The sequence below is a fragment of the Pseudoliparis swirei genome, chromosome 12 (assembly GCF_029220125.1).
Source record: "Pseudoliparis swirei isolate HS2019 ecotype Mariana Trench chromosome 12, NWPU_hadal_v1, whole genome shotgun sequence".
In the NCBI taxonomy this organism is placed as follows: domain Eukaryota; kingdom Metazoa; phylum Chordata; class Actinopteri; order Perciformes; family Liparidae; genus Pseudoliparis; species Pseudoliparis swirei.
This window is the reverse complement of record NC_079399.1, coordinates 16,190,441-16,215,141: the sequence shown is the minus strand read 5'-3', so window position 1 is coordinate 16,215,141 and position 24,701 is coordinate 16,190,441. Positions and strand designations below refer to the sequence as shown.

The following is a 24,701-nucleotide window of genomic DNA, read 5'->3' as shown; positions in this document are numbered from 1 at the left end:
TCAACCAATAACCACAAACTGCTGCACTAGACATGTTACGCATACCTAAGCATTTTTCGTTTTGACATTTCCAAATAACACAAACATTTTCTGCAACACTGCTGAGACAGGATATGAGGGTATGCAGATGAGCAGGCACCTGTTCTTCTTGTGGTCAATGTCTCTAACATTAAGATCGGCTGTGTTAGCAAAATGCACTCACAGATTTGTAAAGGGATAGGTGTGGGTGAAAATCGTTAATTCAGACCTAATTTAGAAATAGAGGGATGTACATATGATACGAATAGTCCTGAGCCGGTACATGAGGTAATTAGCCGGGATAAATAAAGAGATAATAACTTGAATATAATTGTGCCTGCAGGGTCCTCAAAATACTTATTCGACTCAATGAACAATTAACTTTTAAAAGGAAGGATCACTAAAACCAATCTGAATGGTTTCGTAGTAAAACATAGAGTGATACAAGTGATCTTAAAAAGACAGTTTGATTTTAATCCAATATAAGCAAGGGATTAATATTCACTCTATAAAGCCGCAGGAGCTAGTAAAATAAGGCGTGATTTGAGTAATAATTAAACAAAGCAACTCAAAAGTCTAATATCGCTCGAGTCATCATTCACACTGACGCCACCCAACCTAAAATGACTCATAACAGCAATTGTTACTCCACCCGACCTGTGGGTGCTGCGCCGCACCACTAGAGGGCGCTGTTATCCCGCACAACGGTGTCCTCCAGTGGCCCCGCCCACACTGGCCCCGCCCACCCGCTCCCTTCGCCTTCTCACACAATAAACAACAGCTGGAAAAGCAGCTAAAGATGGCCGCCGCGACCATGGTGGGGCTCGACGCCCACAGGATGGAGGAAAAGAAGTTCGAATACTTCTCCTCCATCAACTCCATGGCGAGGAAGATAATGCAGGAGAGGAAGCACATCGAGGACAAGCACGGCCCGTCCTGGGAGGCGATGACGCCGGAGGAGCAGGACAGCGCCATTGACAGCAGCATGATGGATCCACACATCCGAGCCCGATACGCCATGCACCGAGTGGACCGCGAAGAGGTCGTCTGCTACCCGAAGCTGCTCATCCAAACGGGCCAGAAGATCGTTCATTTCGGCGAAGAGGTACTTAGACCGCATTTCAATTCATATGACGTGGTTTAGTGTGTTTTTAGAGGCCAGGGTAGTCCGTGTTGTTGGCCACGTAGCCCAGCGAAACTCATTACGTCATTGTAGTTCCCTGATATGTGACGTACGAGCTGCCGTTTGGAGTGACGTCTACTCACAATCACAGGAAATCATCGTGTGGTAAATATATATCGATACGTTCTGCTGGACAATCGGTTCATATTAATAAGTTTAACGTGACTATTACATGTGTGTGTGTTCGCTTCCTGTTGCTGTGGTGTGTGTGTTTTTGCTGGCTACAACGTAAATGTTGTAATTCCACTACTTTTAGCGGTAACGAGCGTGTAACGAAGTATTTTTTTAAATCAACTAACGCAGTTACAGTTACTGAAATGTAAATGAGTTCGTTACTCGCGTTACTCTCTTTTGTGAAAAATGAACACTTGCAGACAAGAAGACAAGCTAGGCTACTTTAGCTGCTTCTGATGTGACATCGCAGGACCTTGGTGGCGCAATGATATTGTAACGTCTCGGACGTTATGGCACTGATGACACGGAGACGGGACGACGTTATTATTCCTCCCTTTATTGGGCATCCACCAACACAGACAGCTGCTCCTCTCAGCTCAGCAGCTCGAACATCAACAACAACGGTACCCGTCAACCACCCGTAACTTCCGTTTTACGACAGGTTAACCCCGCCTCCCCTCTACTCCGCCAATCACAGGCACGCCCCCTCGACCAGCATCACGGTGCCACACTGTGATTGACAGCCACTTCCAGTGTTGCCAGGTCCGCGGTTTTTGCCGCTGGTTGAATTTTTTGTCCGCTGGTTCGGGTAGACCTATTTTGCATGCAAATTACATGAATATCTTTAAATAAAAATCCATATTTTAAATGAAATAATATATTTATACCCAAATCCTACCAAACTGACTCCAGATCAGCACGTACACGCCTCACTAGCACCTCCCCCCCTCAATTATATGCAGCACCTCAAGGCACCTTTGTTTTCTCTTTTCATTAGTGTTAATACTGTGTAGGCCAATCACTTTTATTTCATTGGGCCTAATGTAAAAAACCCACTGTTAAATGACTGAGACAGTTATTTTGTATTAAGTTAAGTATTAAAAGGGACTTTTGTACTACTGCTTGATTTGAAGGCCTGTTGCCCTGTTGATTGCAAGAAATAGGTCTACAACATATGTTTATTGTGTTTGACTGTTCAGTACTGTTCATTACATTAAAAAAGCAGACATAAAAGTAACTTAAAAGTTACTTTCCCGAGTAACTAATTACTTTTGATATACAGTAACTAGTAATTAAATTACTTTTAAAAGAAGTAACTATAACTAATTACTAATTTTCAGTAACTTGCCCAACACTGCCTAAAACTATATAAACTGCATTCTCATCATACCTATTAGGCTATTTAAGGAAATTCCTCAGTGCGTCATTGAACTTGTTGCCACACTGTCGTTTCTCTGCAGGATATCACCTGGCAAGACGAGCATTCTGCCCCGTTCTCGTGGGAGACTAAGGTAATTATGTTCATTGTTCAGTATTTAATTATTAAGTGTTATCTATTAAGTTTGATGTGCTCCATTACATTGAGAACAAGGACTTCACCGAGGAGAAGATGCAGTTAGGAGTGGAAGAAACTCTTTTGTTGACATTATCAACACACGGATTGACAACATTTTTAATAAAATAAAATAGAAATGTAACCATCCTCTTTAAGACCCAGAGAATGTTTGGTGTTGTTGCCGGATAATGTACTTAAATGATTACTCTACTATCATAATGTTCAGCAATCCCCTTCCAGGACTTTGTGTTGTAGTTTCAGGTCAGCTGAGGGGTCTATGTAGCGTTGTGACGTATTGTTGCTTCCTCCTCAGAGCCAGTTGGACTTCAGCTTGACGTTGAGTCCTTCCGACCAGGGGCTCTCCGCCTCGCAGGCCGACTCAAAGGCTGCAAAGGTCCCTCAGCTCGGCAAGAGCACGCCAGGAGCCAAGGTATGACGATTAGTGCTTTGTTGGCTTGATTGAATTGCAAGAAATAAGAAAATGTCCCAGGAATGTCACCAAAGAAACCAGGGAATGGTTTAAATCTAATGTGTTATTGTGTGACTGTGAAGGTGTCCGTCAGTGAGGTACGGAGGTCAGAGGAAGAGTCGTCTTTCTGGAAGATCAGCGCAGAGAGGTCCAGGCTGGAGGGAGAGCAAGCCGACTTCCAGTCCCTCACCCCCAGCCAGATCAAATCCCTCGAGAAAGGAGAGAAAACCCTCCCCTCCTACCTCCGACAGGTAAACGCTGAAACCTTCTGCGAGACACTTAAAGGGAAACGGACATGCGACTCTTCTTCGTCACAATCAGTTTTCTAACTATTTTAAAACATCTCCATGTGTTTTACGATCTCCTTTTAAATCTCATCAATTGTACCGGTGACCTTTTGATGATGTCAACAGTAAATGTATATTTCTTCTCCAGGAGTCCGCCGTCGGCACCAAGGAGCATGAGGCGGTGGACCCCCACCCTCCGGCTTCCTCCAGGTCCGCCAAGCAGCGAGCGCCCAAACCTCCCGCCCCCGACCCCCCCATCAGTATCCCCATCAGTATCCCCGTCGCTGTCAGCGCAACGCCTGCGTCCATCTCGCCAATTCCACCACCCCCTGTGAGCGTGTCGTCGTCAGTGGCCGGATGGGAGCGCTCTCAGAGCACCCTGCCGTCCGCCGGCAGCACCGTGGACGAAGTGTTCTCCCCCGCCCCGATGTCCAAGCCCGCCCACCGTCCCGCCAGGGCGGAGAAAGAGAGGGAGGACGACGGGTCATCCGCCAGCCCCACCTTTGCCCAGGTGAGTTGTGAAATATATATATTGATATTGCTTTAACGCGCATTCGTAGTAACGATTATATGTGACGATAATTGCTTCATTGCTTATAGAGTGTTACCTTTTTGTAAAGCTGTGCTCGCCTCTCAATATGTCTACTTAGAAAATAAAAGGCAAATTCCCACTGTGACATCACAGGAATGCAACGTCACTTAAAATCACGTTCAGCCCAATATTTATATTTATAGATCTTGTTCAAACACCAACTATGAGCTGTAAATATTTAGTGACGGTCAGTTGGTGGATTAATGCTACAAGATAAATCTCGCGGTCCTGCAGTTACTCTGCTTTGATGAGGCAGACGGGCAGCACCAGTCCACTTGGAGCTGAACCAAACCTCAGTCTCTGGTTGTTTAGTCTGAACCTGAGTTTCATTCTCAGCTTCCAGACCAGCACAAACAAACACAACCAAGTGGGTTTAAAAGCATCCTGACGGGTAACGAGGAAGAACATGAAAGACGGCTTCGTGCTCGAGGGAAATGAAATGGGCCGACTCTTGAGAGAAGCGATTAAAAGAGAGTCCAGCTAAATGAGTTGTAGATCGAGTAAAAATAATAATATTTACTGAACTGTGTCTCTCTCTCCAACCTCCCGCCCCCTCAGTTCAACACTAACAACAACCTCCTGAAGACTGGATTTGACTTCTTGGACAACTGGTAAACCTCAGCCGAGACCAGTCACCGCTCTGAATGAATCCTCATCATCATCCTCATCATCACTCTAAAGAAGGACCACACTGCCGTGACCACAGACACCCGTCTTTTAGAATGACCATGTTATATATTGTTGTAATTATCTTCAGTGGCTTGTTAAGACATTATCTCACTGCGTGTGTGTGTGTGTGCTGGTGTACCCATCCCCCTCTCTTAATCAGGTTTTCCCATTCGATGCCCACTAAGTGCAGAGTGAGTCGGGGTTGCGCTCCTCATTACTTTGCATTCACACTGCGATCAGCTCAGCGAAAAGATGACGACAACGTTTGGAACGGCATCAAAATGTCATAAAGTATATACATGCTTTTACCCCGCAGGCTGTTTGGAAAAAAAAAATTGGAATAAATAAATTGGAGTGAGGTAGTATGAAAACCCCAATGTGTTCATATTCCCGACACCAACACAAGTTCAGTCGTGGATACATTTTCAAAGATATCAGTGAGTTTCCTTGTAACTCTGCGTCTGCAGTGTGAGTCCACGGTAGCAGTGGGACGAGGCCGCCCTGCACATTTAACTGTTAGACACTAATGTAGCAAGCGACAACATATTTTGTACTACAAGCATGTCAAATTGCCTTGTGTGTAAAACACTAGAACAAACAAAAAAAAATTGTTTGACCTTTTTTTTGTTACAAAGATTTTGATCTTTAATGTGCTTTTTATTTATACGTACCTCTTTATTCCGATACACCTAGAGTGTCAGTCTCAGCCCACATGATGCAGTTACCACAGACGATGTTCCTACTGGTTATATATTTCTTGGAATATCATGGAATTTTTAAAGGATTGTTTTCCAGAGGGGAATATTACAGAATTTTGCATTAGGCAGAAATGAAACTAAATGTTCTGTCCTTCTGTACGCATTACATCTATTGCATCTGTCCATCCTGGAGAGGGATCCTCCTCTGTTGCTCTCCTGCAGGTTTCTTCCCTTTTTTTCCCCCTGAAGGGTTATTTGGGAGTTTTTCCTGGTCCGATGTGAGGTTTTGGGGCAGGGATGTCTATGTGTGCAGATTGTAAAGCACTCCGAGACAAATTTGTGAAATTGGGCTATACAAATAAACTGAATTGAATTGAATGTATTTCCCAACATTCACACATCTTTGAGGCAGATGGTGGTTGAAATGAAGCGGAACCCAAAGAACAGGAGGGAAGAGCGGCCATAGAAGTGTTCAAATGTCAATGTCATTGACCTTGAAGGCTAAGTGGCAAGCTGTTACGGATGCCCTGTGTAGATTTTAGTGTCTCCACATCGCTCCTCCATCACGTCGCCGCGCCCAGCCGCCACCGCGAACGGCAAACTAGCGCAGAGTAACGCTGCTGTGCATTTATAGTGAAGAAAGATGCAGTTTTAGATAAATAGGCCGGCATGTCGTGATTTGTACCGCTTGTGCCCGGTTTACATGATTAGAGTACTATTTTACTGAATTTTATATTTATCGGCTGATTGTATCTAAAGCTATACTTGTATATTGCCCTCGGTGCATTTTGAGGTCAAACATTGGAAGAAAGTAAATAAATAGGTCAAATCTGTTTCTTGTCTTTTTGTCTTTATTTTTCTGCGTAACCACAAAACATTTTAAATGACGCAAACTGACCCTCCAGAGAGGGGAAAGAGGATGTCACCACCACCAGGAGTGTGTTATGGTTACACATGCAACATCAGTCAATCCCTCCAGGCTGTATTTCCTACCAGGAGGAGGAGGAGGAGGAGGAGGAGGGATGGTGTCTGGTGCTCAGAGGAAACTTTGTGCTGTGCACTTGAACAACACATTGGCCCAGTTTACAATAACCAGACGTCATTCCACCATCGCCCTCGGCACACAGAGCGCAGCGTGGCTCCGGAGTGTTGCCGTGTTTCATTCGTGGAAATCAAATGACATTGCAAAGCCAGAGAACAGGAGGTACATTTTTTTTTTATTATAAGAGAAAAGACAATACATAGACATAACACCTCCTAGAGGATGACAAAACAGTGGACAAAACATCATAAAGCCAGAGTATTAGAGAACGTGTGTGTGTGTGTGTGTATCTGAGCCTTTTTGAAATCAAAGAAACAAAATACATAGATGAGGGCAGATTGATATGTATGTGTGTATGCATGTACGTGGAAGGTGGTGTCTTCTTAAAGACACCACCTATAGGTTGAGGATCTACTCGATCTCTTTGAAAACCTTCATCCCGTCGGTTACCGTCAGTGAACTGCGTGACCAGAACACGTGAGCCGGCACAGCTGGACAGTGGTGACGGGCTCCAGGGTGAACAGTGCCGTGGCTGTGAGCCTTTGAATGAGAGCGTTACGCAGAACGAGGTGGCGTGCAGGTTTATGTTGACCCGTCTCATCCTCGTCTTCCTCGCATGTCCGTGTGGCACGCTGCCTTCTCGTATGGGTACAATGCAGCGTAGCATCTGTTGCTCTGAAGAGGATAAGGATGGTATCATTTTAACTTTCACTTGACTTCACGCTGCTCCCTCTGGAGCCACTTAAGGATTTTTTAAAGAACTTTTCCCCCCTTTTGCACTTGTACAACCCTGTAGCTACAAGACACGTACACACACTTATCACAATGTTTTACAATGTGTGTGTTAGCACTAATTGTTGATATTTGTAGGCCTTTAAACTGGCCGGGTAAAAAAAAAAAAGGTCCCGTCTAGAACAAAATATACCACAAACAGATTAAATCTAAATATATTATGTGTTGGTCTTTACTGGATGTTTGTGTTCATCCCTCACTGAACTGGGGCAGCTCTGTCGGGTCCAACCGCCTCCCTGCAGCACCTCCCTGCACCTCCACACTCTGAAGGGCTGCTTTGTGCTCACTCTCACTTTTTCTTCACTCCAAATGTTTGAATGAAAAAACGGCAACGGGACGGTTATTTTTGTTCTTAAAAAACGTGGCGGATTATTTTACTGAAAATTAATTAAACCATAGGACTGATCGGACGGATAGGGAGTTAGCTGTGCACCACACTGACAAGTTCTCCTATTTCAGAGGTCAGAGAGGTCAGCAGATAGTCGTCCACATGGCAATGTCATGTGGTCAGAGCAAAATATGACAAATATCTGCATTTCAGTGCTATATTATATGCACAATTACACAAATGTATAGACCCAAATAAATATGTATACATTGTAACCTTGTGGACAGCAATACCAAAGAGACACATTGGGAAAGTGATAGGGTGTTTTTAAATGTAATGCTCATATATTTAAAAAGAGCAGGTCTGTAACTTATATAATACTTAGTCATTGTCATTATTAACTATTAATCTTTGTGTTTATTAAATGGGAGACATGTTCAGGGCAATTCCTTGAAGCCCACGGTAACTTCTTCAAATTAGTGTTATTGTTGATGAACAGTCCATAATATCTCCAAATCATTCATTTAATATCGTGTAAGATAAATAAAAGCAGGACATTTTTCACATTTTAGACACTGAAAATGTGTGCTATTTCTTCTTCAAAAAGGACTGAACTTCTTTGATTCCTTGTCAGTCGATCGACAAGCCGAATAATTGACGAGTCATTTGACGACCACGATAAACAGACCCTTGTTCCAATCTGAAGTCTGGAAAAAGAGTCGGCGTTTTGGACTCCGCCGTGCACTGGAACAGATGTGTGTGTAGATGCACTGGAACAGATGTGTGTGTATGCAGACGTCCTGCACACTCACACATTCGTCCCTCTTACTTGACGGAGCTCCTCCTCGTCTCCGGATCACAGAGCCCGGCCTCCCCTCCCCTGGAAACTCTGCTGGATTCTTGGGGCATTTTAACTGGCATACCTCCTTTACAGCCTCCCCCCCGCACACACACACACACACACACACAAACATTTACTTGAGCGTCGTCATTTCCCCATAACCTCATATTTCTCTTGCTGAGGATTTATCTCATTACACTAAAGAGCTTGGCGAGCAGGCCTGACTTTTGGCCAAATTAATAGAAGGGCTGTGTGTGTGCATCTATGTATGCCAGCGCGTGCGTGTGTGTGTTAGTGTGCATAAGTGTGTGTCAGTGAGAGAGAGTTTATGACCACAGACTGCTACAGGCATGCAGGTTTTTTTTACTCGCCACCAGATTCAGCCGTAACGTTTAAGCCAGACATCAACATTCAGGACGTTAACACAAGATACAAATTGTACGCGGACATTGAGTTGAGATTATTACATAAAAGTCTTCACAACTGCTTTGAGCTTCATGTGCTTTACAGGCATTATAATTTACTTTAGTTTACACTGCTAGTGAACTGAGGATGTTTGTCAATAGGAATAGAAGTCTTGAATCTCCAGATAATTTTTTTTTTCCATTCAAACTTTCAAAATGTTCTCCTAAACCTCATCTCAAAGTTTGTCTATTTTAACTGCTTTTATTCCCCCGCGTACGACATTTGGGAGATACAGTACGTGGTTTTCTTTGGAAAGTTAATTTCTCTTTAGGCTAACATACCAAAAACTAACATTTAAAGGACCTTCAGATTGCATTCCCTGTGTTGTTATCCCCCGCATGCGTAAACACGACACAGTTCACACAAAGAGTGGAAACGGGAGGTGGAGCACAAACACAGAGCTTTCCTGTTGTTTGGCAGCAGAGGAGAGTGACATCCTGAACTGGGACGACTGGGATGTGACTCTGACTGGTTTTCCAGACAACTGGCATTTCGGCATCTGTCTTTCTTTTTTTTTTTTCCTCGTTCACATTTCTAATGGGAGATCCCATGAGAGAGAGAGAGAGAGTGAGAGAGTGAGAGAGAGAGAGTGCGAGAGAGAGAGAGACTGCTGCTGAAGTAAAAGCAGAGTTATGAGGACGCAGAAGATGGGACCGGCTGCCTCCACGCTCGCTCTCCTGTGTTTCTGGTCTCTGGCTGTGTGTGTTCCTCCAGGGACGGCCGCCGCCGCCACACCAACACAGGTCAGGACCGATGTGTGTACTGTGCGATTGTGTGTTACAGGTCTTTTTTTTTTTTTAGCTGACGCTTTTATCCAAAGCGACTTACAATCCTGTTACATTCATACACCGTAGACGCAGCTAAAACCTCCAACCCCCTGATTGAAAAACGGACCTGCTACCCACTGACCCGTAGTCGCCCAATGTGTGCGCGCATGGACTCAATTGACTTCAAACTGAGTACGTTATCGGAGGTGTTGCTGCTGTGCGTCTGATCCTTCGAGGCAGACCACCGTGCACAGAGCGGGTCGGAGGGTTGTGTGTCGGAGGGAGTCTGGTGGAGCTACATCAAGCCACAGATACATAAACAACCAGATGTCTTTTTTTGCTAAATATTAGGCGGAGATGTTCGGAGCGCACTGTAGCCAGACACTTTGAGGACGACGGCGGTCTCATGTGTATGATGATGTATGTGCATCAGTCCATGTGAGAGGCAGCGTGTTGACACACGTGGTGAAGCTGACGGTGATTACAGTTTACATGGTGTCAAACTTAAACAGATTCATTGGGACAATATTAAAAAGTAAAGATCTCAAACATGAAGAGGACGTTGAGGATGGATAATAATTGAAATATGTGCAGCCATTGTGGTCTGTTATTGAAAAATCTGTATATATTTTGTTTATGTGATAAACATTAAGTTCATTATTTGAGTTATTTAGGTCTAGAAGTTTAGAAATGAGTAGGACCTTATAATTGTGTACCTGTTGCTCATTTTCCAACATATATTTATTGATTGAGTTCTTTTAGAATTTGCTATTTATGATTACTGATCCTTTTTATTGGATTATTGTTTTGTCTCCTATCATCATGATCATCTCGTTATTATGTATTTATAACAGATACCCATAGCATTAGGATACACTTTGAGGGGAGGTTTTATTTTATTCTTGTAAACACTGTGGCGTTTCTTACCTTTTTTGTTATATACTTTAGTTGTAGTTATCTTAACACTTACTTGTGTGCTATAAACACAAACTAAAGTAGAAACCATCATTGACCTACAGGTCCAAAAGCCTGCAGTAAATGTATGAGAATATATTTTACCCATGCAGCCTCTGAATCCATAAAGAGTGAAATGACTCTTGACCCTCTCGTTCCATCATCCTAATAAAACTAAAAGTGGCTCACCTCTGGAATGCGAGACAAATTAAGAATTCAAAACAATTCCAGATGTGTACAGAGATGTCGTGTGTGTGTGTGTGTGTCAGGCATCCCTTTCAGAGGTGAAGAGGGTGCGAGGGGACGTCCCTGATATCCTTCCAGACCCTGAACCGGAGCCAACCAGCCCAGTGTCAGACTTTGAGAACTCATACAACTATGTCTGTGAGTCTGCTCGTCCAGACCCAGTTCACATTCAATGCTCCCTGTGTGCCGCCACTTTGGAAAATAACTGCATGATAAATGATTCCTAACCTAATAACTATGAGCCGTGTCGCTGTACTTCAAAGTAGCACAGTCGGATTTCATATGAATGCAACACATTCCTCTTTCCTGTTCCCCTGCTCCATCTGACCCCACTGTGTATTCTCCATAGTGTCCAGATTAGCCGACATGGACCAGGCCATCCACAAGCTGAATGTGGGTCACTACACCCTGGATGTTAAAGTCAGCCAGTTAATGGACCGCGTGATCCGGGTGGTCGGTGAGACCAGCACAACACATCCACAATTCACTTTTCACCAACTCATTTTTCTATACTCTAAAAAAAAAATTGCACCGTATGAAAGACGCAATATGAAAAAAAAACAATAAATGAGAATGAAAGAAAGGGAATTTACGCCCTCATCATACGCGGTGATGGTGCAATTCCTTGGAGAGTCTCATTTGCCATGGTAGATCTGTACCGTTAAAAGGCGGCCAGCAGGACGATGCCCTGTACTCAGCTTCCCGTCTCCTTGTCTCTGGTGTCCCCCGTCACTCACATGGCAGCTAAAGTGGAGGAGCTGGAGGACAGCGTCCGGGAGGTCTCCCGGCACAGCAAGGACAACCGCAAGGAGATGGGCCGACTGCAAGGTACCAACACGGTTACGACTGCTGTATGAAATAAGCAAACCGTTTGCTGGTCAACTTCTCTCCAGTTGTCTTTGTGTCCACAGCTCGTTGCGCTGCCCTCTGGTGGACAAACAAAGAAACACGTGTTGATTGCAGCTTTTAAGATTGGACGATTGATTGCGTCCCTTTATATTTCTCTGCTTCTCAGGATGCCAGAAGGGTCACCGGATGGGTTACAAATGCTACCTGGTGTACAACAGCCACGTGGACTACGCCGGCGCGTCCCGGAAGTGCCTGGAGCGCGGCGGCCGCATGGCGATGCCCCGCGACCGCCGCGAGCAGGAGGCCCTCGCCGATTACGTAAAGTCCTTTTTCCACCCGGGGAACTGGCCCGTCTGGCTGGGGGTCAACGACCTGCGGTCCGAGGGCACGTACCACTTCGAGGACGGGACGCGGGTCTCGTACTTCCAGTGGCGCAAACACTTCCTGTCCAGCCAGCCGGACGGCGGGAGGCGGGAGAACTGCGTGGCGATGTCGTCGGACGACGGCGACTGGTGGGACCACTACTGCGACCGGACCATGAACTACATGTGCGAGTTTGACAACAGGGAGGCGCTTTAAAAATGTTTATTTCCAGTATTACTCCTTTGCCACCTTACTTTGACCTCCAGTCATTAATTCTTAGAAATAAAAGCACACTATATTTTCAGATAACTTATTTCCCGTCGAAAGACACCTGAAACCTCTCATAGGAGAACTAATGTATTTCAATATGAATTTCAAGTATCATTTCACTTCTATATGCTTCATGCGAAAGTGTTTAACTAGTGTCAGTATGTTTGTAGGTTGAAAACATTTGGCCTGAAAGTATTTCAAGGTATTTTTCTTTTTTTGAAATGCCCTTTTTAATTTTACAATGCGCACAAATCCATGTAGTGCCATTTAAGTTCTTAAAGCACAGAATAAGTAAGAGTAGGTAACTTCATCAGAGGAAGTTAGTATAATACACATTATTGTATTCATACAGCTGCAGTGATATGAATGTAAACCAGTCACAACGCTGGGATTTCACGCAATTCTAAATATTTGCTGAAAGTTTACAAAAGAAAAGAGGAAAAGCTGGAGGCACTTTCTTCAGAATCAGCACATAATGGACCTCTTGAAGATATAAATCAATGTGTGTTTGGGCTTCACAGCCGGTGCTTTGTTGTTACTTCTGAGCTTTGAAGCCGTTTTGATAAAGTCTGGTCAAAGTGCTGATGCTTCAACATCTCTGGCCAGAACATTTTGACATCGCTTTGCATCTCTAAAAGTGACACACGATGACTGTAAATGTATTCTGAGTCCTACAGTATGTAAAACAAAAAAGTTGTCTATAAAACACTGAATTTAAATGCTTTTCATGACAGGCATACTTTTTTGATACCTTACTTTTGATTATTTAGGCCGAGACATATTCTTCGACAGAACCTTTTACTATTTTACCAAAGTTTAAAAGGTAAACAGTGTCTCAAGCAACTATACAAGGACTCTTGGCAAACATTTTTGATTTAAATCAAAAACAATCTCATCAAATTATACGCCAAGAAGACTACTTATCTGACCAGATATTCTATTGCAGTTTTTGGTACATAACTCTTTTGATACTCACCAGACACATTTTAGTTGGTAACAAAGAGGCATAAAGGTTTCTTACCCAGCTCCTACTCTTCAGAAATCGTGGGTTGTCACCTCGGGGGACTTAAACATCAAACACAAACAAATGATGTGCTTATTTATTTATAGATTCAGAATTTCATTAATTATGTCTTTTGTATTACAGTTAAATCTCAAAGTGCAATTTTTACAATTACATAAGAAAAAGAGGATGCAGCCACAAAGTAACCATTATTTTTGGAGAGTAGTCATTTTTCTCTTCCAAAACAAAAAATGTTACCTCTTACCGCCACTTTGGGCCGCCAAAATACAAACCTTAATTCACGATTAAAAAAGGTACGAAATGCCAAAATCAGAGCAAATTAGTTGACTCCACAAGGCTCTCAACATGGCCGATGACTAGTAGCGCAAATACAACTAACAGTGTACCTGAGTAGGAAACTTGAGGATGGGGCCCAGAGTCGGGACGGCGTGTTGTAATCCGAGGATTACAACGCACACAGAAGGGGAGGGGCTTAATACTCTGCTCAATAGTGGTTTGCTTCCATATTAATGCTCTTACTGTCGATTTCAGCCCGTTTAAAGTAAAGCCTTGAGGAATGCCATACGATCGCACATGACAGATTACAGTAAAATGCTCAAATCAGCATAATTAAAAATTACTATTTATATCAAATAGAATTAATTTCATACTGAATTATATTGTAATCCAGTTGAACCGCTCATTAGAAAATACTCCCTTCACAACACTGACACCACCAAGAGAAGATCATTTTGTATTTAATTCACAGTTCTGCATCGGCCACGTTTCTTCATGGTGTCATGAATGTGAGACGTGACGTCATAAACGTGAGTCAAAGAGCTGCTCTTCCTCTGTGGTGTCAGTGATGTGGTAAAAAAAGAAGAAGAAACCCCCCCGAGGAACTCAAGTGTCTCCAGTGTTCACGTATCTGGACGTTACTCTGCTGAGTCGGCGGAGCAGCCGGGAGGGCCGGCGGCCCGCAGGATGGCCGTCACAGTCGGCCGGTCCATTGGGCTTTCACACGGGTGAGAGAGAAAGACCTTCCCTTCTTCATCCAGCAGAAAGTTACCTCCCATCTGAAAACACAGAAACACATTCAAGCTTGTTCTATTCTTAAAATAAGAGTTGAGTTGAGCCTCACACTCGTACTAGACTCTGCAGCTCTATTGTTCATTGTTGCTGCGTGAACTAAAGTACAGAAGAGAAGATCTTTATCATGTCAATGTCATGTTTTGAGCGAATGAGGATTATTTAATTGAGATTGAAGACAATTAATTGAGGGAAATGACATTTAGATCACAACAGACGGTCTGTTATTGAGTCCCAAAGTATTATTTTCTGAAACAAAAAGACACATCTCTAGTGTTTTCAACTGAAAGCAGTGATTTCCATTAGTTATTTGATTTGAGATTTAGTTGTAGACGTCATTTCTCTAAAGTTGCACTTTAAAACGAGACTGATGACTGGAGGAAGTTTCCTTGTCGTCAAATCTGAATCAGGCAGTTATGAACCAAAGTCTTTTCTCTCCATTTAAAAAAGGCAGCCCAAAGAGAGGGAGAGAGAGGTGGGGCGAGCTTTTTGTTTGTAAACCCCGCACACGTAACCCATAAACATGTTGGCACGTATCTCCTCGGCTCGCGTCACCGATTCAGGTTCCCACATCAGCACCTCCTAAAGCATTTGCGGCCGCGTCGTCCATCTGTACCTGGTAGATATCCTCCAGCAGCCGAGGGGGGACGTCGGGGAAGTCTCTGTCCACAGCTCCGTACTCAGAGTACAGCAGCAGGCAGCCGAACTTCATGACCTTGGCGTAGGAGGAGCCGAGGCCGAAGCCCCTGTACACCTGTGGCAGAGACGACACGCCCTGCGTTAGGGAGGCGCAGTGTGTTCTGCAGGAGCACCATCAGAAGGGGGAAGGAAAGACATCCGCCCTGGATATGTGGCATGTGGAAAATCTTCTGTCTTCATATTTGGTTGAATGCCCTGGTTTCCATTTCACATCTGCGTGAACATCTGGCGGTTGACTTGTCAGAGTGAATGGTGCGGAGGCTTCCAGCTCGCTGGGCTTTCAGGACACATCGTCAAACAGCGGCTAAATATAACTCTGGTCTCATGCACCTACCCACCTGCGCTGCATATCAATATGGCCGCAGTGTATTAACATGCACACAGGTTTAATCTGCTGTAATCTGATCCTTTTATATAGTTGACTGCATTATGTCGACCTGACCTTTCTCTGAGGATCCAGCAGCAAGTCGAAAGTGCATCCAGTCTGCTCCAGCCACAGCTGAGCTCCCTCCATCCCGCCGAAAGAAACCACCAAGACGCGCACTGACCGAGCCTCCAGGGCAGCCTGCAGGGACGCAACATGAAACAATTTCACATCAATGAACATCTGTCAACACTAACCAGTCCTGTCCAAAGTCAAGTCATTTATTTATTTAAAAACCAATGAATGGTGGCTGCAAGGCAGCGGGGAAAAAACCATGTGGGACACTTTTGTAACCCAACATGGTGAATTAAATTCAGAAATTGCCTCAGAGGGCTTTACAATCTTGTGGGGTTTTGACCTTAAAGATAAAGCCCCGCTAGGTCTCTTATCAGTATGAGCTTTATGACCTTGAGTCCTGTGTGGTGTGGGTGAGTTATGTGGGGAGACCTGAAACAAACCCTTGTTCCTGTGTCTGCTCATTACTCAGATGTGACCCTGGAACCTTTTGCTCTCAGGGTGACCGGTATAGAATAAACAACACAGCAATAATATGATTGTAATTATTAATCTTCTTCTAATAATTACAACCCTGAGGAGTAAACAATAATTCATAGGGCGTATTCTTTAATACAAATTGAAAACACATGCTCTAAAACCTAACAAATCTGTACACCAGTGACGTGCGGTGAGGTTCATGGTTGGTGAGGCACTGACTCCTTTAGTGTCAGATTTACAAATATATAAACCCAAAAGGGGCTTATTCAATTGGCTCCTGGTTATTTCATGTCTCATCAGCATTCTTCACACAACACACACACGCACAAACGCACACGGTACATATTACAGATACGTAAAACTTACTTACGTACTTCCCGGCAAAAAAAAATTTATATATATATTATTTTTTTTAATGCAAAGTAGTGTGAATATATGTGCATAAACTTGACTCACAAGCATTATAGTCTTGTTTTGGAGTAATTTGATTCGTGTGTTTTTCTGTCTGTGTGCTTGCTGTTTGTCCTGGCGATTCGAGAATCGCCGTCCCACCCACCCCGATGTGGATCTCAGAACCCCCCCTCCCCAGGAGGGTGAACCCGCGTGAGATTCACAGAGTAAATTCCTGCTGGAAATCACTTCTATATATAAACTCTGTTTCGGCGCTCTGTGATGTCACTAGTGACGTCACAACACAGAACCAGAAACGCTAGAACGCTATTAGCATCCGCTAGCTAAACGGCGATAGCCTGAATTTTTGAAGCAAACCTTTTAGCTCCGGCGTTGGTCTACCTGTGTTAATCATGTCCACTTTTGACTGAAAGTCCAGTTTTGATACATTTTTAAGCTTAGATATATAATCCTCTTCCATGTTGGCAGTCAGACGTAGCAAAATATAAAAACAAACAGACTTGACTCGCCTGGCGCCTCAGCGTAGAAGAAACAGCAACAAGTACCCGTTGGCTCACTAGCGCCCCTTCAGTGAGGCAGAGTATTATCTGCCTCATCCTGCGCCTTTTCACTGCGGTTTTATTTATTTTAACTAGATATGTCACTTACAAACATTAAACTGTAATGATTAAAGACCTTAGCCAGACTGTGGGAAATCAGGGCAAATAAACATATCTGCAAACATTATATTGACGACATGCAGATACGGCAACCCGCACGGGCCAATTGCATCAACCCAGCTTGTGATGGATTGCGCAATCAGAGGCTCGGCTCGACTCGTCGCCTCAGCTCTCGTTTCATCCTGTATTTGAACAGGAAATAGGCAAATTCAGCGATTTTGACAATAAAATGTTCGAAATTAGTCATACATAAAGATCGGTGGACAAATATTAATATAAATTTGATGTTATCATTATTTTATTTTTTTCCGCACGTCCCTGCTGTACACATACGACATCCCTGACCCAGGACCTCACATCGGATCAGGAACAACTCCCAAGAGTTAAAGGAGCAGTGGGATCGTACGTGGTTCTGTGTGCTGGAGGATAAACTGTATTTTCTTTAACCAACACTCGCAGCAGTCCTCACAGAGCGCTGTCAGGGTGCAGCAACAGGTTGAGACGGTTGATGTTTAACAAAAAAATGTTTCCATTAGATTGAAGATTAACTGACCCGATTGGCCGCCAGCTCGGCCACGTGGTCTCGTCACGGCAGTCAAGCAAAATGTCTGATGAGGACCAGCAGCGGCTTCTGACCCCGACCCAGGTACTTACCCAGGGTCACACTCCTGGAAACAATGACGAGACAACACGGATTGTAATACATTTTTTAAAAGGCACCTTTGTGCTGATGACCAACCTCACTGTGGGTTTTAATCAGCAGAACGAGGCGGTTCAGGTTGTGACCGGCGGTGTGTGAACTCACTCTCCACTCCGTCCATCAGTGAACGGGGTGTCAGGGCTCAGGCGCTCTGCGATCTTCCCTCCCGACAGCTGCCTGTCTGTCGTCTGCAGACCTATGTCCACAGTCTCCAGGAAGGAGTCCCACTCCCGCTGTACACACACACACACACACACACAAACAGCACACCATACACCCCATAAATCACACACAAATAACGTAAAAGCATTTCAAGAAATTGTTTTATTATTTTTGAAATAATTAAAAAGGAAAAATAAAAGTAAACTTAACCCTTGTGTTGCCTTAGGGTCATTTTGACCCGAATCATTACACCCTCCCCCCGCCTTAGGATTAATTTGACCCCATTCAATGTTTAATGTCGGTGTTCTTTCGGGAGTCAACAAACAAACATAAAGTGCCTCACACTTAAACTTGGAAAACAATATTAATTCTAATAATTTTCTGGAGGTTTTAATTGCTGGCGTCAAATTGAACCCAAAGGGTAAAATATGTTAGTAAATATAAAGGTAACAGGAGGGTGAAACATTGAATCGGGTCAAAATGACCCTAAGGCAACACAAGGGTTAAACAAAACTGGACGAGACATAATCCAGGTTTACAAGCACAAAGCATCAACGTCTAAATGAATTTTTATGTGAAAGTCAGTTTTATCAAATGTTTTCATGTCACAGAGTCACAAACACACATTCTGCATTATGACCCAATTCTATTTCAGGAATCCAGGGGGAAACTTTTGTTTTGTTGTTGTTGATTTATTACTCATTTATAACTGAAGATCCTGGCGAATGAGAATACAAATCCATGTATATAAATACACACACTGTTGTGGTGGATAAAATGTGTTAAATTGTGTGCGTCCACAACAGGCACGTGCACAGACATTTTGGGGGGCAGGTGCTCAATCCTAAAAAAAAAGGGCATCCATTGCCAAAAAAAAAATTCTGGCAGAGTTGAAGCATAAGCAGCATTACACTGATGATGCCGTCCTCGGCCTGCATTTCCCCTGGGCAGGATTAGACAGCTACTTACATTTTCTTTATGAATAAAGATGAATTATTCTATGGAAACAACAGTACAAGTGTTCTGATTGGATAATGGGTCGTCATGCCAGCCACTATCGCCCTCCTCGCTGGTCTGATACAGACCCGTATTGCCCTCTGACCTCATTTTCAAAATGAGCGATATTGATCGACATCAACAGCCAAGAGGAAATTCAGAAGCAGCGAAAATGTGTTATTGAAAGTGAAGACTAAAACTATAGTTTGGATCATTTGTGTTGTTACTTTACTGTAAATTAAAACTATTTTAGCTGAACCGTGTTGTCCGTTTTCTACAAGATTGATCGTTCTAAGACTAGAACAGACCAAACTAGAACGGGCACTCGGTAGAGCGCAGACCTTCGCATATCACAAGATTGGGCATTGAATTATGACACCGAGAGCTACACCGAGAGCTAGCATTGTTAGAATAGTTTAGCTGCTATTTTCTGGCTGTGAATTCTTGTGAAATTTATAAACATACTTTCAAAATTGTCTAAACAGCATTTATACAACACAAAAAAGATTCTCTCTCTCTCTCTCAAACATGATGTCAGGCTTTGAAATCATGGATTTCTGAGTTTTTTTTTTTTTTTTTTTTTTTTTAGGAAACGTCGACCAGTTATGTTTTCAGCAGCGCTAATGTTGTGGTTACAAAACAACGTCAGGGGACAAACACCGTCATGCCCTGTTGGTCTGATGCTGCGGGTCAGAGGAGAAGGAGGGGCAGCCGTTTGGTGGCGTGAGGAGCGCTGCGTGGAGTAGGAAGTGGAGGAGGAGGAGGAGGGAGGGGCGCGGTGGGGGGGGGGGCTCGTGAGCGCCGCGGAGCATGTCGGGGAGAAATTCTCACAAGAACTCAAATAAATGCTCCGTCGGATATTAAAACACATTTGTGGGGAGTTTATGACAGAGAGAGTAACTTTTATTCTTAAATACTGATGAATGAAAAAAATGTGTCTCCAGCAGAAAGGGCACTTTACTCATCCAGGGCAAAAGGGCTGGTGCTTGAGCACCACTAGGGCTCTATCTGTGCACGTGCCTGGTCCACAACATATATAGTAGCGTGTGTTAATAATGGCCATAATGGTGTATTAGGCTTAAATTACAACTGCACAGATGACCTAGGGGGCACACACATCTCTCTACCTGAAGAGTAGTTACAAGAACACCAGAGTAGATAGACACAGCGGCCTCGTGCTGGTCCAGTATTAACCGGTAGAGAGGAGGCTGTAGAGCAATGGCCGGGATGCTCAGACACTAACGATAAGAGAAGTAACGAGGGGGGAGACGTCAGCAAGAAACCTCCACATTCCTAAAAATAACCGTCTTGAACTGAGACAGGGGTGAAACTGAGTGACGAGAAATAATATGTAATAAGGGAGTGGACGGAGGAGCACATGCATTGAGTGTGATGTTCTAATAATATGTCAATTTTATTTATTTGGCAGTTGGGAAAGACAGATGTGGAGGAGGTTGTTGTCTTTGAGACCGGATCCAGCTCAGGATTATTTGTGAAACTGTTGGTTACAAATAAATCTACGTGAATTGAACTCTGATCCGAACTCTCTGTGTCCTGTGGGTGTTTGATTACTGAGGTCCAGTGGGTGAGTATCCTGTGGCGTCTCACCAGCAGTCAGATAGGCGAGAGATACAAGTTTATATGATCAGGGAAAGAGATTACGGTAGTCAGAATGGACCAAAAAGGAAGAAATCCAGCCACAACACTGTATTTTAGGGAGTCGTTATATTAACATCCACCCAAAGCGTATACTGGTGTGGACCCCTATCTTCGCTGTATTCAGGGTGTAAAATGTCACTTTTTAAGTTTTTGAATGTTGCATATGGTCACTTAAATTATGATCAGCAGTAAAATTAGATTAGATTATATTAGATTAGATTCAACTTTATTGTCATTACACATGTACAAGTACAGAGCAACGAAATGCAGTTTGGCATCTAACCAGAAGTGCAACAGAAAGTATCATAATAAATACATGATATACAGGTTATAAATAAATAAACGATCAGCTTCACATACAGACCTCGAGCTGCAGGAGTTCCTCCACCTTCTCCCTCACTGCTGCAGTGCTGGGAAAGGAAGAAAGGTTACGTGATAAAGAGGCGTCGACTCTGAACTTGATCCATTACGTAACTAACCAATAATATGGAGAACAAGAGCCAACACCAGTCTGCAAGTCGAGTGGAGACTTAAGTGCAGGTTTGAGCAAAGTGTTATGGTTTTGGGGTGGATGGAGGCAGAGTTATGATATTTGTGTTCTCATCTTTTTCTGGCGTTTCCTCACTTAACATACTTAGATAATTCATCCCGATAATGTTTTATCACAAACAGACATATGTACACCATTTCAAATGCTGGAGGGGATGAAAAAAGGGCCTGGAAAATTATTAATGGACATTATTTCACATGTAAGATATAAACATCTGTATTTATCAAGATTGTTATCATCATTTAATAGGATTATATTCTCATACTTACTGATCAGACTTTTGCCAAATGTCCTCGGCTTCACTCTTCTTCTTCACTCCTATGCTGCTCAACAGAAACACACAGAATCATTTCACAGCATTGAAATATGTATAACTAGAAGGGGCACTCGGTAGAGCGCATACCTTCGCATATCACAAGATTGGGCATTGAATTATGAACATGTTGGCATTGGTTGCATGCCAATTGGATACAAATTGACCGTGCTATGGTAAAAAGAAGATTGTGAACTTGTCATGACCTTGACATTGACCTTTGAACCGATCGATCCCAAAATCTAATCAAATGGTCCCCGGATAATAACAAATCATCCCACTAAATTTCATGCGATTCGGTTTAATACTTTTTGAGTTATACGAGTAACACTCATACAAATAAATAAATAAATAAATACACGGCGATCAAAACATAACCTTCCGCATTTTTAATGCAAAGGTAAATATGTATCGTAAAACTGATTAAAATGCTTCTCCTCACGTTTTGTAAAAGTCTGCTCCGGCTGTGATCAGGCCGAGCAGGGTGGTGATCTTATACGGGACAAGCTTCTCCAGGGAGTCTGTCGGAGAACAGAAAGGGACAAAGCTATGGGTCAGGCTGATGTGTGGAATGTCACTGTGATCTGCTATAATCACTCATGAGAGGCGCATGTTGGAGCCATCTTGTGAAACAGTCAAAAGTTAAATTGTAATTATTCTGTTGTGGTATGTGGGGGTAAGGTTACAAGTGTGTTATTGTATGTATGTTAATGCTACATTGGATGATTGATCCTATACGTGGTGAAAAGCAACCCCAGACTGACATTAATTAACTTGCATTTTAATGAGGCAGGTTCCCAAAAATGTCAATGTTTCTTTAAATTAACTCAGTTACGTCACTGTCTCTTAACTTTTAGTTTCTTTTAACTTGTTCTGGGTTTTTTGTTTGTAACTATGTGTTTCATATGTTTCTGCCTGTCTTTGTAATTTCAATGGGGCTCACCTGGTTAAATAAACGTTTAAACAAAGATGTTGTTTTGCTTATTGGGCAAAATACATCGGTTATAAAACAACCTTTACACATTACACCCAAATTAATCTTTTACATATAATCCAATTCGGAAAACCAATTATGAATACATGTTTATTATACACATATATAATGACACAATGAGGGACAAGTGGAACAATTTAAAAGCAACTTATGAAACTAGAATTTGACGCTCGCCCATCGGAGAGCCAGCGACAGTGGTGCGTTCAGGTGCACCTGGGATCTACGACGCTACACACATTCCTCCTTTTCTCGCACGGAGCCGGTAACACGCGCTCCTCACTGTACTCTGTGTTGACATTAGCGGTGTGTGAGTTTCCATCATCCCGCCACTGGATCACATGATACTTTACACATATATTTTCACGCCTCTAATCAACCCAAAACGTCATTATTCAAGCCGCATCCTCCCTCCTAAGTGCTCCTACCTTCCGCGTCCTGCCGGGCCGTCTGCAGAAGGAGTCGGCCCAAGTTCACCAGAAGGGTCAGAGCACTCGCCAGAGTCTCCTCCGACACGGTGGCACCCTCCGCCATGGTCGGCTCCTCTCTCACCTGCACGCTGAACCAACTGCTGGCGCACGGACATCCATAGGAGCTCATGCGCATGGCCGGTGGTCACGTGGAGCCGTCACGTGCTCAAAGCCTCGTATGGGATAGTCTTTAGCTGATTTAGTCTTCCAGTGTTGGCCTAGTGTCCAAAACACATGTTGCATGGCCAATACGGACAATTATGATTCAAAGATTATACTAAATGGATCTCAAACAGATATTTTCATTATTAACGTGCATTTTGTTTATTCCACATAAATTGTATAATAAAGAATAAGCGCAGGTCCCATGTTGTGTGACCCAGTCAATCAAATGTGAAATCAACATATCCCTACACATGGAGCTGCAAGACACAACTCTTCATATGGGATTAAAGTATTAATACCATTTATTTATAATATTTTCATGGAGCTGGTCCTCATCCCACATTTTGGATCAGGTCAGTCAAACTTCGATCTGATGGACATTTGCCCTGGTATCGCTTTTTGTGTTGATCAACTAAAGCGGTTTGCGTCACTTGCGTTACATAGTGGTTACATAGTGTTTACATCTATTTTATTTCCCCCCGACTATTCTCAAATTTCTAATGTCTATCCTGGTGGAATACAGATATAGATAGATAGATGGATACTTTATTAATCCCGAGGGAAATTTAGGTCATCCAGTAGCTTATACACTTAACTTAACTCACAAACATACATACACAAGTCACAGTAGAATCACAGAAGAAAAACAATACACATAGGGAGAACATGTTCACAGGGAGTAGGGTGTATACAGATATTATACAGATATTACAGTGTGCAAAGTGATATAAATAGTACAGTCAGTGCAATGGGCTAGTATAGCCAGTAAAAAGAGTAAAAAGAGTAAAAAAATGGACAGTGGGATGGAAAAATAAAGAGCTGAAAAGAGGAGGGGAGACCGAGGTAGACTCATGCAGAGAAGTCCCTCCCCCTCCCCCTCTGCATGGCGTTGTACAGTTGTATTGCCCTGGGGACAAAGGACTTCCTCAGCCTGTCCGATGAGCATGACAGTGACAGGAGTCTGCCACTGAAAATGCTCCTCTGTCCGTTAAGAGTGCTGTGTAGTGGGTGGTGGTCATTGTCCAAGATGGTCAGCAGCCTACTCAATGTCCTTTTTTCTGATGTTAGGCAGTCCAGTTCCATGCCAACAACAGCTCCTGCCCTTCTCACCAGCCTGTCTAGTCGCCCTGCATCCCTCTTCTTCACGCTGCCTCCCCAGCACACCACCGCATAAAAAAGGACGCTGGCAACAACAGACTGGTAAAACATGCGCAGGAGTTTGCTGCAGACATCGAAAGACCTCAGCCTCCTCAGGAAGTAGAGCCGGCTCTGACCCTTCTTATAGATGGCATCTATGTTGGCTGACCAGTCCAGTTTACTGTCCAGATGAACTCCTAAGTACTTGTAGGTGTTGACCACCTCCACACAGACACCCCCGATGGAGACTGGTAGCAGAGGAGGCCGAGACCTCCTCAAATCCACCACCATCTCCTTGGTCTTGGTGGCGTTCAGCTGCAGGTGGTTCTGCCGACACCACTGCACAAAGGTGTCCACCAGGCTCCTGTAGGCCTACTCATCCTCCTGTCCATCCCTGATGCATCCCACAACAGCAGAGTCATCAGAGAACTTCTG

The 24,701-nt window shown here is 43.5% G+C and overlaps 3 protein-coding genes and 1 long non-coding RNA gene across 5 annotated transcripts; 2 read left to right on the top strand and 2 right to left on the bottom strand.

Annotated features, from left to right (window-relative positions):
- Positions 1 to 807: 807 nt before the first annotated feature.
- On the top strand, positions 808 to 6,259 carry c12h1orf198 (chromosome 12 C1orf198 homolog). Of its 2 annotated transcripts, none has more exons than XM_056427604.1 (6): positions 808 to 1,123; positions 2,617 to 2,667; positions 3,025 to 3,141; positions 3,264 to 3,431; positions 3,616 to 3,978; positions 4,618 to 6,259. In XM_056427604.1, exons 1-6 carry the CDS (start codon positions 818 to 820, stop codon positions 4,672 to 4,674), a joined length of 1,062 nt encoding a protein of 353 aa, XP_056283579.1. In that variant the 5' UTR covers positions 808 to 817; the 3' UTR covers positions 4,675 to 6,259. The 2 variants fall into 2 exon arrangements, with proteins under 2 accessions (XP_056283579.1, XP_056283580.1); XM_056427605.1 differs by lacking the exon at positions 808 to 1,123 and adding an exon at positions 1,131 to 1,779.
- A 363-nt stretch (positions 6,260 to 6,622) lies between these two features.
- LOC130202249 (uncharacterized) lies at positions 6,623 to 11,564 on the bottom strand. The gene is made up of 2 exons (XR_008833322.1): positions 11,521 to 11,564; positions 6,623 to 8,514 (listed from the first exon to the last, which is right to left on the bottom strand). It is a non-coding gene; the product is annotated as an uncharacterized LOC130202249 (long non-coding RNA).
- On the top strand, positions 8,505 to 13,066 carry clec11a (C-type lectin domain containing 11A). The gene is made up of 5 exons (XM_056427610.1): positions 8,505 to 9,637; positions 10,885 to 10,999; positions 11,211 to 11,318; positions 11,606 to 11,689; positions 11,877 to 13,066. Exons 1-5 carry the CDS (start codon positions 9,527 to 9,529, stop codon positions 12,287 to 12,289), a joined length of 831 nt encoding a protein of 276 aa, XP_056283585.1. The 5' UTR covers positions 8,505 to 9,526; the 3' UTR covers positions 12,290 to 13,066.
- A 363-nt stretch (positions 13,067 to 13,429) lies between these two features.
- selenol (selenoprotein L) lies at positions 13,430 to 23,064 on the bottom strand. The gene is made up of 9 exons (XM_056427608.1): positions 22,923 to 23,064; positions 21,946 to 22,024; positions 21,460 to 21,513; positions 21,005 to 21,050; positions 17,929 to 18,056; positions 17,677 to 17,791; positions 15,577 to 15,699; positions 15,052 to 15,189; positions 13,430 to 14,422 (listed from the first exon to the last, which is right to left on the bottom strand). Exons 1-9 carry the CDS (start codon positions 23,026 to 23,028, stop codon positions 14,282 to 14,284), a joined length of 930 nt encoding a protein of 309 aa, XP_056283583.1. The 5' UTR covers positions 23,029 to 23,064; the 3' UTR covers positions 13,430 to 14,281.
- Positions 23,065 to 24,701: the final 1,637 nt, after the last annotated feature.

Excerpts from the sequence above, each read along its gene's own strand:
- c12h1orf198 (XM_056427604.1), top strand. The coding sequence starts at position 818 with ATGGCCGCCGCGACCATGGTGGGGCTCGACGCCCACAGGATGGAGGAA. Across the intron at positions 3,142-3,263 it reads AGAGCACGCCAGGAGCCAAG|GTGTCCGTCAGTGAGGTACG; the intron begins GTATGACGATTA and ends GTGACTGTGAAG. Across the intron at positions 3,432-3,615 it reads TCCCCTCCTACCTCCGACAG|GAGTCCGCCGTCGGCACCAA; the intron begins GTAAACGCTGAA and ends TTTCTTCTCCAG.
- clec11a (XM_056427610.1), top strand. The coding sequence starts at position 9,527 with ATGAGGACGCAGAAGATGGGACCGGCTGCCTCCACGCTCGCTCTCCTG. Across the intron at positions 11,000-11,210 it reads GAACTCATACAACTATGTCT|TGTCCAGATTAGCCGACATG; the intron begins GTGAGTCTGCTC and ends TATTCTCCATAG. Across the intron at positions 11,319-11,605 it reads CCGCGTGATCCGGGTGGTCG|CTAAAGTGGAGGAGCTGGAG; the intron begins GTGAGACCAGCA and ends CTCACATGGCAG.